We start from the raw sequence: 18,784 nt of genomic DNA on the forward strand, positions 1-18,784 counted from the left end.
TTCTGGTGTATTCCACTACGCGCGCAGAGCATGTGTCCCTGGTTCGCAAAGTACTGGCCAGACTGTTGGAAAATGACCTTTATGCCAAGGCAGAAAAGTGTATATTTCTTCAGCAGTCCGTCTCCTTCCTCGGATACCGTATTACCACCTCAGGTGTGGAGATGGAGGGATATCGCACTTCGGTCGTACAGTGCGCTGCCTGACCAGAAAGTACTGGTGGCCTACCTTGGCTAAAGACGTGAGGGTGTATGTCTCCTCCTGCTCAGTGTGCGCCCAGAGTAAGGCACCTAGGCACCTCCCAGCGGGTAAGTTACAGCCTTTACCAGTTCCACAACGACCATGGTCTCACCTGAGTGTTGATTTCCTTACTGATCTTCCCCTCTCTTAAGGTAACACCACCATCCTGGTCGTTGTGGACCGCTTTTCCAAGGCCTGCCGCCTCCTTCCTCTGCCCGGTCTCCCCACGGCCCTGCAGACTGCGGAGGCCCTGTTTACACACGTCTTCCGGCACTACGGGGTACCAGAGGATATAGTGTCTGACCGGGGTCCCCAGTTCACATTCAAGGTCTGGAAGGCATTCATGGAACGTCTGGGGGTCTCGGTCAGCCTGACCTCTGGATTCCACCCCGAGAGTAATGGGCAGGTGCAAAGGGTTAATCAAGATGTGGGTAGGTTCCTGCGGTCCTACTGCCAGGACCGGCCGGGGGAGTGGTCGGTGTTCTTGCCATGGGCCAAATATGCCCAGAACTCTCTCCGTCACTCCTCCACTAACCTAACGCCATTCCAATGTGTTTTAGGTTACCAACCGGTTCTGGCACCGTGGCACCAGAGCCAGACCGAGGCTCCTGTGATGGATGACTGGTTTTAGTACATGTATAAGTGTTCCCTCTGCCCACCTTGTCCTTGTGGGTGATTGTTGAATGTGAGATGAGAGTAGCTCGGTTGAGCTACATGTACTTTGTATTGCCGGGGTATATTTTCCCTGTGTGCCTGTTTTGTTCCAGTGCGCCTGTTTTGACGCTATCCAGCGTAACTTTGGACGTAACTCTGTATTCTGTGATTTACCCTCCTGCGCCTGACTCCTTCAAATCACCTCTTACACCACCAATCAGGCCTTTATGATAGAGTGGCCAGACGGAAGCCACTCCTCAGTAAAAGGCACATGACAGCCCTCTTGGAGTTTGCCAAAAGGCACCTAAAGGACTCAGACCATGAGAAACAAGATTCTCTGGTCTGATGAAACCAAGATTGAACTCTTTGGCCTGAATGCCAAGCATCACGTCTGAAAGAAACCTGGCACCATCCCTACGGTGAAGCATGGTGGTGGCAGCATCATGCTGTGGGGATGTTTTTCAGCGGCAGGGACTGGGAGACTAGTCAGGATCGAGGGAAAGATTAACAGAGCAAAGTACAGAGAGATCCTTGATGAAAACCTGCTCCAGAGTGCTCAGGACCTCAGACTAGGGCGAAGGTTCACCTTCTAACAGGACAACAACCCTAAGCACACAGCCAAGACAAAGCAGGAGTGGCTTCTGGACAAGTCTCTGAATGTCCTTGAGTGGCCCAGCCAGAGACAGGACTTGAACCCGATCTAACATCTCTGGAGAGACCTGAAAATAGCTGTGCAGTGACGCTCCCCATCCAACCTGACAGAACTTGAGAGGATCTGCAGAGAAGAATGGGAGAAACTCCCCAAATACAGGTGTGCCAAGCTTGTAGCGTCATACCCAAGAAGACTCAAGGCTGTAATCGCTGCCAAAGTGCTTCAACAAAGTACTGAGGAAAGGGTCTGAATACTTATGTAAATGTGATATTTCAGGGTTTTCTTTTTTAATAAATTTGCAAAAATGTATAAAAACCTGTTTTTGCTTTGTCATTATGGGTTATTGTGTGTAGATTGATGAGGGGCAAAAAACAATTTAATCCATTTTAGAATAAGGCTGTAATGTAACAAAATGTGGAAAAAGTGAAGGGATCTGAATATTTTCCCGAATGCAGTGTAAGCCCATATATGGTCATAAACAAGTTCAACATTGCACCCAACAACCACATGGCAACACACCTGTCAATAAACACCAGTCAGTGGTCAAATCAATAAACCCCATCATCCAACCTTTGGAACACATTAGTAACATCACATTATGTGTCCAAATCGTGAATACTAGCATCAGTGCCCTCTGGTTGACCTTCGCCCATGTCAGTTTCCTCCTTGGACTAGGGAACCTACAGAAGAACAGGGGGTTTTCACAGGCCTTTCTGTGGTAGAGAATAGAGAATAGAGCCGTAATGGCAGCCATTTCACACAGTGTTGACTTGGTTCTCGTGTTTTCCTGATCCGAGTGGCCTGGGGCACTAGGAAGCCCTGTACCCATGTCATGTGAAGGGGGCCTAACCTGGGCAAGTGAGGGTGATTGAATCATACCGAGACACTGAGAAATTTCAAAGCCCGGAGCTGTCCTGATACACATGCACACCCACACACAAGGACTAACACACACACACAAATAAAGACATTTACCAAAGCAAGTACACAAAGGCTTAAAATGTATGGACAGGGAGATTCTAAAGGCCACCACTTTCATGTTACAGCTATTACTAATAGTAATGGACATTTACCATGCCCCCATCCCAATGGACATTTATCATTGTTGCAGTTGTAAATATGTATTTAAAAATACAATTGATTATTTTTTTATTATTGATTATTTTTATTGTTTCATTCACATGGAGCTCTGAGCTTAAGAATTTCACTGTACCCTGCAACTAAATCTGTGACCCTGTGCACGTGACTAATACAATCAAATCTAATGAAATTACAGTTGATTTTCACATTCTGAGGCATTTAACTGCCCATCTACATGAATCTTGGTAGATAACATTTATGTATAGCAGTATTATTCACTATACTGTAGTCTGTAGTTGTATATTTGCAACCATTTTCATCATTATTAGACAAGCATTTGCAACAACATGACTGTGATTACTTTAATTCGCTGTATATTAGATTTGGTTAGATTTATGAAAAGTTACTTTATTTTGTAATATGAATTGGATTAGGGTGTTTGTACACTGGTTCAGACATATTTTCAGAATGAATAGGGTAATATCATATTGTGATTATAGTGTATTATAGTGTACACATTATTCACAAATATGTACATATAGTGTACATATTGTAGTATACATAGTGTCATACTATGATTCTGACAAAACACAATATGAAATAAGTGAAATATACAGTGCATTGGATAGTATTCAGACCCCTTGACTTTTTCCACATTTTGTTACGTTACAGCCTTATTCTAAAATTTATTAAATAGTTTTTCCCCCCTCATCAATCTACACAATACTCCATAATCACAAAGCAAAAACAGGTTTATATACATTTTTGCAAATGTATACAAAATAAAAACCTGAAATATCACATTTACATAAGTATTCAGACCTTTTTATCAGTAGTTGAAGCACCTTTGGCATCGATTACAGCCTTGAGTCTTCTTGGGTATGACGCTACAAGCTTGGCACACCTGTATTTGGGGAGTTTCTCCCATTCTTCTCTGCAGATCCTTTCCAGTTCTGTCAGGTTGGATGGGGAGCGTCGCTGCACAGATATCTTCAGGTCTCTCCAGAGATGTTCGATGGGGGTCAAGTCCGGTCTCTGGCTGGGCCACTCAAGGACATTCAGAGACTTGTCCCGAAGCCACTCCTGCATTGTCTTGGCTGTGTGTTTAGGGTTGTTGTCCTATTGAAGGGTGAACCTTCACCCTAGTCTGAGGTCCTGAGCGCTCTGGAGCAGGTTTTCATCAATGATCTCTCTGTACTTTGCTCTGTTCATCTTTTCCTCGATCCTGACTAGTCTCCCAGTTCCTGCTGCTGAAAAACATCCACACAGCATGACGCTGCCACCACCGTGCTTCATGTAGGGATGGTTCCAGGTTTCCTCTAGACATGACACTTGGCATTCAGGCCAAAGAGTTCAATCTTGGTTTCATCAGACCAGAGAATCTTGTTTGTCATGGTCTGAGTCCTTTAGGTGCCTTTTCGCAAACTCCAAGCGGGCTGTCATATGCCTTTTACTGGAGTGGCTTTCGTCTGGCCACTCTACCATAAAGGACTGATTGGTGGAGTGCTGCAGAGATGGTTATCCTTCTGGAAGGTTCTCCCATCTCCACAGAGGAACTCTGGAGCTCTGTCAGAGTTATCATTGGGTTCTTTGTCACCTCCCTGACCAAGGCCCTTCTCCCCCGATTGCTCAGTTTGGTTGGCGGCCAGCTCTAGGAAGTGTCTTGGTGGTTCCAAACTTCTTCCATTTAAGAATGATGGAGGCCACTGTGTTCTTGGGGAACTTCAATGCTGCAGAAATGTTTTGGTACCCTTCCCCAGATCTGTGCCTCGACACAATCCTGTCTCGGAGCTCAACAGACAATTCCTTCAACCTCATGTGCCACTAGAGATCCTGGTTCGAATCCAGGCTCTGTCGTAGCCGGCCGCGACCGGGAGACCCATGGGGCGGCGCACAATTGGCCCAGCGTCGTCCAGGGTAGGGGAGGGAATGGCCGGCAGGGATGTAGCTCAGTTGGTAGAGCATGGCGTTTGCAACGCCAGGGTTGTGGGTTCGATTCCCACGGGGGGCCAGTATGAAAAAATAAAAAATAATGTATGCACTCACTAACTGTAAGTCGCTCTGGATAAGAGCGTCTGCTAAATGACTAAAATGTTAAATGTAAATGTAAAAAATGTAAATGTAAAAATTTTAATGGCTTGTGTTTTTGCTCTGACATGCACTGTCAACTGTGGGACCTTATATAGACTGGTGTGTGCCTTTCCAAATCATGTCATAACAATTTAATTTACCACAGGTGGACTCCAATCAAGTTGTAGAAACATCTCAAGGATGATCAATGGAAACAGAATGCACCTGAGCTAAATTTCGAGTATCATAGCAAAGGGTCTGGATACTTATGAAAATCAGTGTTTTCTGTTTTTTTTTTTTTATACATTTGCTAACATTTCTAAAAACCTGTTTTCACTTTTTCATTATGGGGTATTGTGTGTAGATTGATGAGGAAAAAATATAATTTAATCCATTTTATAATAAGGCTGTAACGCAACAAAACGTGGAAAAAGTCAAGGGGTCTGAATACTTTCCGAAGGAACTGTATACCCAACATCTGTATCAGGGATAAGACTTCAGCCAAGTGGAACACCCTTTAAAGTTTAAAACACTACAGCCAGCCAAACATACTTTTGCTGGACTCCCATCTCTGAAGTCCAACACCATTTACAACAATAACAGAGACATCTTCCGTCTTCCTCCGAGGCGATTGGTTACATGGACTAGGGGTGGAAAATGGAGTCCTCACGGCCTAGTATTTATCTGTGCCCTTTGGTGTGTGGGTGAGTTCATTAGGAGAGTGATATACAGTGGACCGGTAAGAGATCAATACCAGCTCTGTGTCCCAAATGTCACCCTTTTCCCTATATAGTACACTACTTTTGGCCAGGGTCCATAAGGCTCTGGTCAAAAATAGTGCACTATGTAGGGAATAGGGTGACATTTGGAACGCACACAGGTCTGCTGAAGTGATGAGGGCAACATGGAGTGGCACACATTCCTCGTCGTTATATGTTGTTTTCGGTAGCTTCCTATTGATCTAGCTTGGCTAATGACCTCAGGGCTGGCTGAGGCGCTGGTCTTAGCTCGTTTAGCAATACTGCAGAATTCTGCAGGGACCTGTGTAAAGCTAAGACATGGTGTTAGAGTTCCAGGGACATAGTGTACATATACAACCTTCAAACCTTAATCGTTAGTACAAGTTTTTAAGCCCCTTTGCTCACCCTACTAGCCTGGTCCGGTATGAAACAAGCCCTCAACGTGAGCAAGACAAAGGAGATGATCGTGGACTACAGGAAAAGAAGGGCCGAACACACCCCCATTCACATCGACGGGGCTGTAGTGGAACGGGTTGAGAGTTTCAAGTTCCTTGGTGTCCACATCACCAACAAACTATCATGGTTGAAACACACCAAGAAAGTCGTGAAGAGGGCACGACAACGCCTTTTCCCTCGCAGGAGACTGAAAAGATTTGGCATGGTTCCCCAGATCCTCAAAAGGTTATACAGCTGCACCATCGAGAGCATCCTGACTGGATGCATCACCGACTGGTATGGCAACTGCTAAGGCGCTACAGAGGGTAGTGCGTACGGCCCAGTACATCACTGGGGCCAAGCTTCCTGCCATCCAGGACCTACAGTTGAAGTTGGAAGTTTACATACACTTAGGTTGGAGTCATTCAAACTCATTTTTGAACCACTCCACACATTTCTTGTTAACAAACTATAGTTTTGGCAAGTCGGTTAGGACATCTACTTTGTCTATGACACAAGTAATTTTTCCAACAATTGTTTACAGACAGATTATTTCACTTATAATTCACTGTATCACAATTCCAGTGGGTCAGACATTTACATACACTAAGTTGACTGTGCCGTTAAACAGCTTGGAAAATTCCAGAAAATGATGTCATGGCTTTAGAAGCTTCTGATAGGCTAATCTACATAATTTGAGTCAATTGAAGGTGTACCTGTGTATGTATTTCAAGTCCTACCTTCAAACTCAGTGCCTCTTTGTTTGACATCATGGCAAAATCAAAACAAATAAGCCAAGACCTCAGAAAAATGGTAGACCTCCACAAGTCTGCTTCATCATTGGGAGCAATTTCCAAATGCCTGAAGGTACCACGTTCATCTGTACAAACAATAGTACGCAAGTATGGGACCACGCAGCCGTCATACCACTCAGGAAGGAGACGCGTTCTGTCTCCTAGAATACTTTGGTGTAAAAAGTGCAAATCAATCCCAGAACAACAGCAAAGGACCTTGTGAAGATGCTGGAGGAAACAGGTACAAAAGTATCTATATCCACAGTAAAAACGAGTCCTATATCGACATAACCTGAAAGGCCGCTCAGCAAGGAAGAATCCACTGCTCCAAGACCATCATAAAAAAAGCCAGACCGGTTTGCAACTGCACATGGGGACAAAGATCGTACTTTTTGGAGAAATGTCCTCTGGTCTGATGAAACAAAAATAGAACTGTTTGCCCATAATGACCATTACATTTGGAGGAAAAAGGGGGCTTCTTGCAAGCCGAAGAACACCATCCCATCCATGAAGCACGGGGGTGGCAGCATCATGCTGTGGGGGTGCTTTGCTGCAGGAGGGACTGGTGTACTTCACAAAATAGATGGCATCATGAGGAAGGGAAATTATGTGGATATATTGAAGCAACATCTCAAGACATCAGTCAGGAAGTTAAAGCTTGGTCGCAAATGGGTCTTCCAAATGGACAATGACCCCAAGCATACTTCCAAAGTTGTGGCAAAATGGCTTAAGGACAACAAAGTCAAGGTATTGGAGTGGCCATCACAAAGCCCTGACCTCAATCCTATAGAAAATGTGTGGGCAGAACTGAAAAAGTGTGTGCGAGCAAGGAGGCCTACAAACCTGACTCAGTTACACCAGCTCTGTCAGGAGGAATGGGCCAAAATTCACCCAACTTATTGTGGGAAGCTTGTGGAAGGCTACCCGAAACGTTTGACCCAAGTTAAACAATTTAAAGGCAATGCTACCAAATACTAATTGAGTGTATGTAAACTTCTGACCCACTGGGAATGTGATGAAAGAAATAAAAGCTTAAATAAATCATTCTCTCTACTATTATTCTGACATTTCACATTCTTAAAATAAAGTGGTAATCCTAACTGACCTAATACAGGGAATTTTTACTAGGATTAAATGTCAGGAATTGTGAAAAACTGAGTTTAAATGTATTTGGCTAAGGTATATGTAAACTTCCAACTTCAACTGTATATACTAGGCAGTGTCAGAGGAAGGCCAAACTCTCCCCTAACCCGGACGACGCCGGGCCAATTGTGCGCCGCCCTATAGGACTCCCGATCACGGCCAGTTGATGATGCCTCTAGCGCTGCAATGCAGTGCCTTAGACTGCTGCGTCACTCGGGAGGCCATTAATTTGACATTTTATTCAAATAACATTTTTTCCTATATTTCTTGTCAGTCCACCAGTAATATCGTCTCAAAATACAATTAGCTATTTTAATAGCAGGCCTGTGTTTACTTCCTGGAAAAGTCTCTTGATGATGCAAAATGCATCATCATAAAACTTCTTGCTCTTGCTTGATTTTTGGGCTTCATGGCCCAGTAAAAACAACAACATTTAATCCAGATCAAAATTATCCTGTGTTGGGTTAAATTGTGCTCCCCCTTCAGATTTGGTCCCTCCTTGTTCTTCGGGGCAATTTTAAGCGATAACTGAACATCATCTCTAATATAACACATCATATGCTGCAACACAGATCATGTTATATAATCTCATGACGTGGGCCCAAAAAAAATGTTCAGTGTCCAAAATGATGGGGGAACAGAATTTTATGGGGGATCCAGGATTTAGACAGGATCATTTTGACCTGGATTAAATGTTTTGAAAAACTGGGCCCAGGAGGCTGAAAGTAATATCTTAAAAAACTTGAACAATGACATGTGCAATTTTGTTGCAATGTATCAAAAGTGGACTAATGAAAAATATGTTTTTTTTTTGTTCTCGAGTAAAGTGTCCCTTTAAGGGTTACACATCCACCATCAACAATTCATATTACCAAAAAGCTTAAAAGAAACAAGTTTCTGAAATAATAAACTGATGGTTCTGGGAACTCATTGTGATTGTATATTACAAGTAAGGTGCCACATGTAACAGATAGAAAGAGAGTTGATGGTTTTCTTCGTCTGCCTGTGTGTAGTGAGCCTTTGATACTCCAGTGAGGTCCTGAGGGAGAAAATCAACTCTGACAAAACTAGGCCACAGAGTTCTACAGCGGAGAGTGTCTATGACACGGGTGACTGAAAGCCATAATCTCTCTCTTTCTCGCTCTCTGTCTCTCTTTCCCTCTCTCTCTCTGATGGCTCAAGAGGAATTCTTCTCACTTCTCATCTTCTCTCTGCTCTCTATTTGTACATTTCAAAGGGGTCAGGCATGGCCTACGAAGTCACGCCACATTAGTAGCCCGTTTTGGCTACTCACACCATAGGCTAGCTAGGCTACTCTCTCACTGTCGCGGGGGGAACCCAGGTTATAATTCAAAAGCCAAAGCTGGAATGCAACACACCAATTTGGCTGCACTGTAAACAAACATTGGCTGTCCTGCTCCCCATGACTGCTGCTGACTTCCTTAAGATTCCCAGTGCCAGGGCAGGTGTAAAAAACAAATTTGTGGCAGTAGGCCTTTGTAATTTTAGAAATGTACAAAGGCCTAGTGCCGTCAACGACGATAGCAGGCTGAGGTTAATTTAGAGCCAGATCATCTAAGCTCAGGCTCCCACAGCTGGGTCGTATTCATTAGTGCAAAATGTAGCGAAAAGTGTTGGAACGGATTTCAGTCTGTTTTCTTCTGTTTGTGCCTAGTGAATATGACCCTGGTGAGAAAAACATGGATTGCTAGAGCCAGGGAAGTGTGAAAAGAGGGAAGAGAGGGAAATAAGGGAGGCCAGACGGTTGTTTTTCATGCTTCACTGAAGCACACAGTCATGCAGAGTGGGTTTGGTCTTTTCGGGACACAGCTGTGTTTACCCCACACACATCTCTTCAAGACCCGAAGACCAGAGGGGCAGCCGGGCAGGAGCCACTACCATGGGCCCCCGTGGTTATAGTTGAATACAGAGCAGAGATACAGATGGATGGTCTCTAGATCATTGTTTCCCAAACCTCTCCCAAAGTACCAGCATCAGTGCTTAACAAACCCCTGCTCGAGGACCCCCCACTATTCCACATATTGGATCTATTCCAGTACTAGCACCCCTGATTCAACTAATTAAAAACGTTGACCAGTTGAATTAGGTGTGCTGGTACAGGAATATATCAAATAAATGGAACAACTGGGGGTACTCTGGGAAACGTCTGGGAAACACTGCTCTAGATAATGTAACCCAGAGCTATATAGATGGATAGTTTGGCAATTGCTTTTCCAAGCAAGACGCTTTGCAAACCTCTTTACTGAGGGGGCCAGCCGGAGGCCAAGATTTACATTTACATTTACATTTACGTCATTTAGCAGACGCTCTTATCCAGAGCGACTTACAAATAGGTGCATTCACCTTATAGCCAGTGGGAGAACCACTTTACAATGTATTTTATTATTATTATTTTTATTTTATTTTTTTTGGGTGGGGGGGTGGGTTGGAGTAAAGGGGGGGTGGGTAGAAGGATTACTTTATCCTTCTACCCCGACCAATATCGACGACGACTATATCCTAAACATTTTTTGCTTATAATCATCATATGATTTGCCTGTTTAATTGATTACACATAACTTAAAATGGTCTGAAGTGTTTTCCATAACCCGGTGACCCAGATGTCAGGAAATTCTAGGTCAGGAGCTGACAGTCCAACCTTGATCTTGCTAAACTGCTGAATTTCACTCTCTGTATCATGAAACATGACAAAGTAGCAGAAATCTCAAGAAGTCTCACTGTTCTCATTGTTCAAATGAAATTTAGTAATGATATAATGTTCTAAAAATGTTTAATTAAATAATAAACAAATTATAACCACTTAAAGGTAACCTTATTGCAAAGTGTTAGCAGAACCGGATATATAATACTATGCTAATTGGATAGGCGCCTATTGGAAAGACAATAAAATGACATTGTTGTGTATCGACTGGCAAATGTTTCAATGACTGCACATGCTCACAGTGAGTTCTTCAGACGTGGTGGTGGTGTGCCAAGTACAAACATGGAGACACAGTATAACTGGGAACACTAAACACATACAACCCGCATGGACCTTCAGGGTTTGAAAATCTCTAAACACAGTTTGAAAAAAGCAAACGTCCTTTTCAAAGAATGTCGTCTTGAGAGAAGACAGACGTGTCGTAACGGCTGAGTATTTCACCCCTCTGATTCAGTGTTTCCCAACCCTAGATCCAGGGACTGACATGGCGGGATGCTGCTGACCATCAGATAGTAAGCTGACACCAACTTCTGACACAAGTCTCAAGTGTTAATTTTAGTTTGAATTCAAATGGCCCTCCAAAGAAGAGGACCATCAGCAGAAAAAGTTTAGAAACCGTGTGGAAAACATGTGTTTTTGGAACTGCTCTAATTAACATAGTGCAAGGACACCCACTCAACTGCTATACACACATATGTACAATATCATGTGATGTTAAATTACAGTCTTTGAACGGGTTGTTCATTTACAAACACTGAGTAATCTCTTCTATTACAGAGTTAGGCACACGCATTTCCACTAGTTTCAACCAGTGTTTCCCCTAGCTAGAGCAGCCCTCCACCGCCTAAATTGTTTTGCCATCCATTGGTTTCAATTTGTAATTTTTATCCCAGCTGCCCTAGATGTTGCTTCGAGGGCTTTTGCATCCCGCCTAAGGAAGAAACTAATATAGGGGAAACACTGGGTATACAGTTCTCATGCTCCAACTTTGGGAACCTTCTGAAAGTTGTAAAACTGGCCACTGGCCATTGACATCAGTTTAGGAATGAAAATGTACTGTAGGCCACTGTCTTTTGACCACTAAAATAGGTCACGCAACAAAAAGACAGAAGTCAAATTCGGACCTCATCAAATCAGCACAGGAAACATCAAATCAATTGTAGTGCAGAGTAAGCGGCCCTGCTGGGATGCATAGTTGGGCTTTCCTCTCCCTCTGTCAGTTACAACTGTCAGCCCAACCACTCGCAGCTCCTTCAAATAGTTTTTGTAACCAAATGAAAAAAGACAACAAAAATAATCCATTAAAATAGCTCATATGAGGGTTTTTAACACCTCGCCTTTCCATTCTCAGGTCCGAAAAAGCGTGTAGACTCTCCACTCTTGCGTTGTTTATTTCGTTCTCCTTCGTTGGGTGCTCTTCCGTTCTCCCCTATCCGCTTCTCCCCTTGTTGATGGCGAACTAATGCGGCGGCCATCTTGGTTTTCCAGGTCTCAGAGGTGTGAGGAAGTGGAGAAGCAAAGCTTGAGGGTGTAAGGGTTGGAGCCATCTGCAGGCGGAAAGACGGAATAGGAAGAAGGGATGAGGAGAGGAGAAAAAAGGCATGACTTGCACACACGTTTAACTCTATACATTTACTTTGTGGGGTGTGTGCGTGTGCGCGTGTGTGTGAACATTTGCTCTAAATAATCATGTGTTGACACTAGAGTCCGTTTGAGCAATGCCCTGGTGGCATATTTCATGAAGCAGAGGCAGTAAGTTAGCCAGCTAAAGATTCTGAAACCACTCCATATAAAAGGCCAACTTTTTATTAAGTAAAGTGTTACAGAGTGTTATTTTAAAGAGACAGGATCAATGAGTTATCGAGCTAACTTTGATAAAACACTCGGTAGCAACATTTGCTCTATAGATTTTCTAGATCACAGGGGAGGTAGCCTGCAGGTATAATTGTTTACTACTTGTTATAAGCATGCACAAGCCTTTATAGTGTCTTATAATAACGCTTATAATATGGAATGTCTCTTTATGTATCAACATTTCAACTGAATGCCTGGTATTTACTAGTCAGGATCATGTTTCCAGTTTCAAGTTTCAAGACACATGCACAAGTAGAGTGAAATGCCTTTCTTTCTAACTCAAAGCCCAACAATGCAATAATCCATAACAATGTATTACAAAAAAACTAAACAAAAACACGAGAAATAAGAATAAGAAATAAGAAATACACAATAAAGTAATAATTAAGTAAGCTTACTATATACAGGGAATATTTAAAAAGACAGTTCCAATACCATATTTACATGTGCAGGGATACTGGAGTGATGGAGGTAGATGTGTATAGGGGTAAGGTGACTAGGCAACAGGATATAAGATAAACAGAGTAGCAGCAGCTTGTATGTGAGTGGGTGTGTAGAGTCAGTAGAAATGTATGTGCATATTATGTGTGAGTGAGAAAATGATGGAGTGAGTGTTTGTGTGTGTGTGTTGTGTTGCCTCAAGGGGTTACTCCTTATATTCTGTATTCAGACTATTTCCATCTAACTGGGACCTTAGGTCTGCCACCCCCATCAGGCTCTCTGTATGACAGACATTATTATTACAGAAAACAAGGCTTTCTCCTGCAATTTTCCTCCTCTGCCACTAAACAAATAATGAAAGCACACAATGGAGGTGTTTGGGGGGGGGTCCACTTTTGTTTTGCCTCACAATTGTCTATTGGCTTTTGTTTGTGTTGTCGGCCCGTGTGAAGGTGAATACCTGCTGTGTAAGGGAGGAGCACAAGTGAAGAATAAAACAAAAATGTATTTAACTTGTATTGTAGTCGAAAAATAGAGAGTGTGAACAAATGTGAACGATGATGAAGGCCAGTGATGAAGAGGCGTCTAGCGGCTAGCCTGGCGTGTTGATTCAATTTGGCATTGTCTGGATGGCTGGCTGTATATGGGGGACCGAGTGGCGTCGTGGTCTAAGGCACTGCATCGTAGTGCTAGAGGCGTCGCTACAAACCCGGGTTTGATCCCGGGCTGTATCACAACTGGCCGTGATCGGGAGCACAATTGCACAGCGACATCTGGCTTAGGGGAGGGTTTGGCCGGGGTAAGCCTTCATTGTAAATAAGAATTTGTTCTTAACTGACTTTTCTAGTTAAATAAAAATCTCACAAGAGAGAGCCACACCTTCACAGTGGCAATCTCCAGGATGAGACGTTTCCACAGAAGTCCTGGGGTCACTGATGAGAGGAGTGACGACTGTTACTGTGTGAATAAAATTGTAGTGTTTGTTTCAAGACCTTATGAAGAGCTGCACATTTTGATATGCATTGCATGTTTTCTGGTTTATGTATGTTTAAAGTAACTGGATTGAAATTGTATATTGGGTTGACTGGTTATCAGGCACATTCCTGTTGTCCAGTCATAACATTCAAATTGAGTTGATTAGATATGAATCTGGGTGTGTTTCACTGCCTTTTGTTTTCACTAGCAAAGTGTTAAGAAATGTTAATTCAGGTTGGGGGTGTGTTCCTGCTTGAATTTGGTTAAAAGGGCAGTGAATTTGCTCATACTTTGAGAACTTGCTACCATCAGACATTCTGAACAGAAGACATGTGTAACCACGTTAAGTCTTAACCTGTTGGTGATAGTCATTTACTCTGTGTTATTCTGTAATGTATCATGTATTTCATGTACACTGTAATTGTTTGAGTGTCAATTATTTCGTGACTGATACATTATATTAGTTGAAGGTGGTCGCCAGGATTAGCTATTTGTATCTAGTCTCTTTATAATTGCATAACGGTGCAAGTTAGACATGTTCATGTTCATTATAGTCATACTGAGTCGGTGATGCAATGATTCACTATCTTGCTAGATCCTTCAGAGACGCACAGGGTCTGTTGCATTTATTCACATAATAATGGCGTCCGATTGATAAATGTAGTGTATTATTATTCAACATCATTTCTACACAGCTACATAATGGTGACCCCTCATCCTCAGTCGATGGGGATTTCCACCAACCGACAGTATGACTGGGAGTTGTATTAGGGAAACCCCTCAGAAGAAGTGTAATGCATGGAGTAAAGCTAAGCACCTGTCAATGACATGCACAGGCTAGCATTACTACCTAGCTTTATTCCATGCTACAGGTTAGTGAGACTTCCTCCAAAAAAATGTCCTCCAAATCTGATTGAAAAAACAATGGTTTACATTGAAAGTCAGTTAGGCTGCGTTTAGACGAGCAGCCCAATTCTAATATAATTTTTTTCACTAATTGGTCTTTTTAGCAATCAAATAATCTCTGAAAAAGATCTGGTGAAAATATATTTTTAGATGAGGCCTACAGTATCAGAATTAATGTTAACATATACAATTCAACTATCTTATAAAAAATGTTTTGGTTCTATGCAATCAGACTGCACTAGTCAGCTATTGATTATTACCATTATGCTTGGGTAGCATAGTTGTTTTGTTAACCAATAAGAGTCTAAGGCCTGTCTAAGCTGGGGGAGGGGGTTCTACTAAGCTATATGTATTTGTTTTAAGAAGGTCATACCAAGAATCATTTAGCTATTTGATTTAGAATTTTAAGACCCCATGAAGTATCCCCCCCCAAAAAAATATATCTATATTTGCTGAGAAATTATTTTGGGCCTTACTGCTATTAGTCCATTCAAACGTATTGAATAACAGATTCACTACATGGAACAACAGATTGTCCCCCAAAAAAATATAAAAAGGAAGTTTTTCTGAAGTGTCTCTCATATATCTGATAGATATAAGAAATATATATATATATATTTTTGTACATGTATTTAACCCCATACTTTTGGCATTAAACAGTCTCCATATACATTATACTACCATACAATTCCCCATAAAAATCTGTCAGTTTAAGCTAGAGATATCATATACCGATATGATATCTCTAGCTTAAACTAACAGATTTTGATGGGCAATGTTTTATTATGCTAATTAGATTCCCACGGGGGGTATAAAAAAAAATAAAAAAATGTATCCACTAACTGTAAGTCGCTCTGGATAAGAGCGTCCGCTAAATGACTAAAATGTAAATGTAGATTACCGCGGGGGCGCGGACATCGACCTTAGTTTTTTTTATTAAGGTGGATAGTTGCAGTCAGAACCATGTTAAAGGCCTGGAAGATGTCACTTAAAAGAGACAGAGGAGGTGGCATGGGTTGTCTAGTGGTCATGGCTGCAGTCTCTGGCCCACATACGGTGTTGGTATAGGTTTGAGCCTTGTGACACATTCTCTTTCTATCATTCTCTCATTATCTCTCGCTCTTTTCATTATCTCTCGCTACTTTTCATTATCTCTCGCTCTTTTCATTATCTCTCGCTCTTTTCATTATCTCTCGCTCTTTTCATTATCTCTCGCTCTTTTCATTATCTCTTGCTCTTTTCATTATCTCTCGCTACTTTTCATTATCTCTTGCTCTTTTCATTATCTCTCGCTACTTTTCTGTCATTGAAGCAAGCATTCTTATGTCATCCTCTCTGGAGTAGTACACAGTACTTACTTGGTATTCTGATCTGGTGGTGGTTGAGGACTGTTAAAACCTCCACAGCGTGTGTCTTGTTGTCAAATTCGAATAAGCCTGAGATAGTTTTGGAGCTGGCTAGAAGGGAGAGGGAAAAACATCAGCCCACTTCAAAAGATAGTGATGGGAAAAGATAACATGAGAAACTGATTGTTAATAATAAATAACAATATGTCGGTAACGCTTTATAATATCTTTCATGAATACACATTAATAAACTATAAACTATTCATAAATAAGTATTTCATTTGTAAACACTGATACGCATTACAATTCATAAGCATTTACAACATGTATGATAATTCTGAAAGCATTTATAAACATTTATAGAAAAGCATTCATAATGGTCTATTCATATCAATGATAGTAGAATATAATTTATCTATTTATATTATTCCTTATTAATTACATTTATAATCTAGGTGCTGTTGCTGACACATTATTTAGAAAAACAGCTGAATTGACTCATGTTATATAACGTCCATTTAGACCAACATAATGAATGAAATGAGCACTTACGTTTTGCATCGAAGACTTTGAACTTGATGAAACTGGGTACATCGTGCTCTGTACATAACTAAAGATAAAGCGCACAACAGAAAGGGTTCAGCTATTGCGTCATTGCTTCATTCAGTGTTTTGTATACATAATCCACTAGATGGCGATGTTATGATATGAATCTCAACACTGGACAATAAATAGGCTACTACAGGCCAGTGTTATTCAAACCTGGTATTGGAGGGCCACGGGGCTAATGTCTGTCTGATGCCAAATAACTTGACATATTGCAAACATTTGAATGCCTGTTTATAAAAAATGTAAGAACAATCTCCCCACTTGCTGTGGATTGTGTCCTCTCTACCCTATAGGTAGGTGTCTCCTGTTACCCATTCTCAGGGTCATCCAAACTTGTAATTCCACTATAGAAAGGGTTCAACCTCCCCTTACCCCCACCTCCCGCCTCTCTAGACATCAGTCACCATTCCAGCCTAAACACCCCTCCCTCCCTCCCTCCCTCCCTCCCTCCCTCCCCTCCACACCCACCCTCTGCAGCTCGTCCTCAGTGATGCAGGGCGGGACATTGTAGAAGTGCAGCACAGCGGCGGGCGGCTGGATGATGTTCTTGGACGCCTGGCCCACGCTGCTGAAGCGGTTGTTCCGGGTCATGGCGAAGTCCTTGTAGCTGCTGCTGCCGTCCTCCAGCTCAAACACCTGACTCGGGATGACCGCGTGCTGCTTGGACACACTGGAGGGAGGGAAAGATCGAGGAAGGGAGGGAGGGATCAATGGATAGAGCAATAGGTAGGTAGGTAGACAGACAGACAGACAGACAGACAGACAGACGGACGGACAGACGGACGGACGGACAGACGGGAGAGAGTGTGTAACAGAAGGAATGATAAACAAGGGAAGGGAGGGATGGGGGAAGAGTAAAGGAGAGGAATCAGAACACAGCTGATAGATTTCCAGCCGTAGAGAATCTATATGTAATTCTATGTTTGCAGCTCTCCTATAGTGGGTGAACAAAAAGAGAGCATTTTCAATGGGGTTTATACATCCATGAGGCCAAGGCACAGATAGGGATAGGAAGAGTAAACATGAAAAAAACGTGTCCGAACCTCTAATAACAAATTGGCTCTCAAGGGCCGAGGGGAGCGAGAGGTTAGGTACGTATCGGCTTAGTGCTGCGAGAGACTAACTCCCAACAGGTTGAAGGTGATTTATGAAATGCCCTTTAGGTTTTACAATGCTATGCAGTCTCTCATTCAGAGGCCTAGATATAGAAGTGTTGCTATGGGAGTGCCGTTTTTAACATGCTATAATTATTTGGGGCATTGTTTATAACATGTTATGGAAAAATATGTATTTCATGCCACAAAATCCATCTCTTTCACAACATATAGCATGTTACAAACAACGCCCCATATGTTGCAGCAATGTCTTCAGATTGGCTATGCATTCAGATGGTGGTGGACCGTCCGCCAACATAATGCAATGCTTTTGAATTCCTTGCGGCTGGTTTTAAGCCCAGCGCAGCTGAACGAAGCCTCATCTAAATTGGATCTAGCAGCTAAGGCAATTAATTTTTCTGATGGACGGAGGCTGCCAATTCGATAGGACAACGCAACGCAACCCATACAGAGCCTTTGAACAGCCAACGCTGTCGAGACAAATAAGGCCTTTGTGCACCTACCGGGTCCTTTTTTCATAACGCTTTGAAGATTCCAAAACCCAAACTTGCTAAGCAACAGATTGATGATAATGATGTTTCTAAAGGAAATGTTGAAATGTTTAATCTAAATGTAAGAATATTATATTTAGGTTATAAATTACAACATTTACTTAAGGAACGTTTTATTATGTAAGACCAAAATAAAGAGTTACAAGTTATGTGAGCCAAACTATCAATTTTTGTTTCTGTTGCTTTAGCGAAAGCATGCTGTTAAGTATCATGGCATAAGCCCTATTAAAATCCTTCTAAAATACTCCTTTCCTTCCTTTCTATAAGTAATTACTGATCTAAAACTAGACGAAACCAAGGGGACCATTAGGTTATAAGTATTCAAACAATGTCTCTTTCAAGAAATGGCCTCTCTTCTTGCCTCCTTCTCAAAACGCATTTGAGGAGAAGATCCAAGGTGCTTCCCTTACACCTGTTCTTCCAATGTATTTTGAGAAGGAGGCAAGGAGAGATGACCCGA

General features: G+C 42.2%; 1 protein-coding gene across 1 annotated transcript in view; it reads right to left on the reverse strand.

Moving 5' to 3' along the window:
• Positions 1-10,622: 10,622 nt before the first annotated feature.
• LOC121572352 (heterogeneous nuclear ribonucleoprotein L-like) overlaps positions 10,623-18,784 on the reverse strand; it is a 55,037-nt gene continuing 46,875 nt past the window's right edge. Inside the window, exons 10-13 of the mRNA XM_045214957.1 lie at positions 17,127-17,328; positions 16,602-16,659; positions 16,062-16,160; positions 10,623-12,074 (exon numbers count right to left, since the gene is read on the reverse strand). Of these exons, the coding sequence (XP_045070892.1) occupies positions 12,019-12,074; positions 16,062-16,160; positions 16,602-16,659; positions 17,127-17,328 (415 nt within the window). The 3' untranslated portion in view covers positions 10,623-12,018. The remainder of the gene's footprint in view (positions 12,075-16,061; positions 16,161-16,601; positions 16,660-17,126; positions 17,329-18,784) is intronic.

The sequence above is a fragment of the Coregonus clupeaformis genome, unplaced genomic scaffold, assembly GCF_020615455.1.
Source record: "Coregonus clupeaformis isolate EN_2021a unplaced genomic scaffold, ASM2061545v1 scaf0345, whole genome shotgun sequence".
Lineage (NCBI taxonomy): Eukaryota > Metazoa > Chordata > Actinopteri > Salmoniformes > Salmonidae > Coregonus > Coregonus clupeaformis.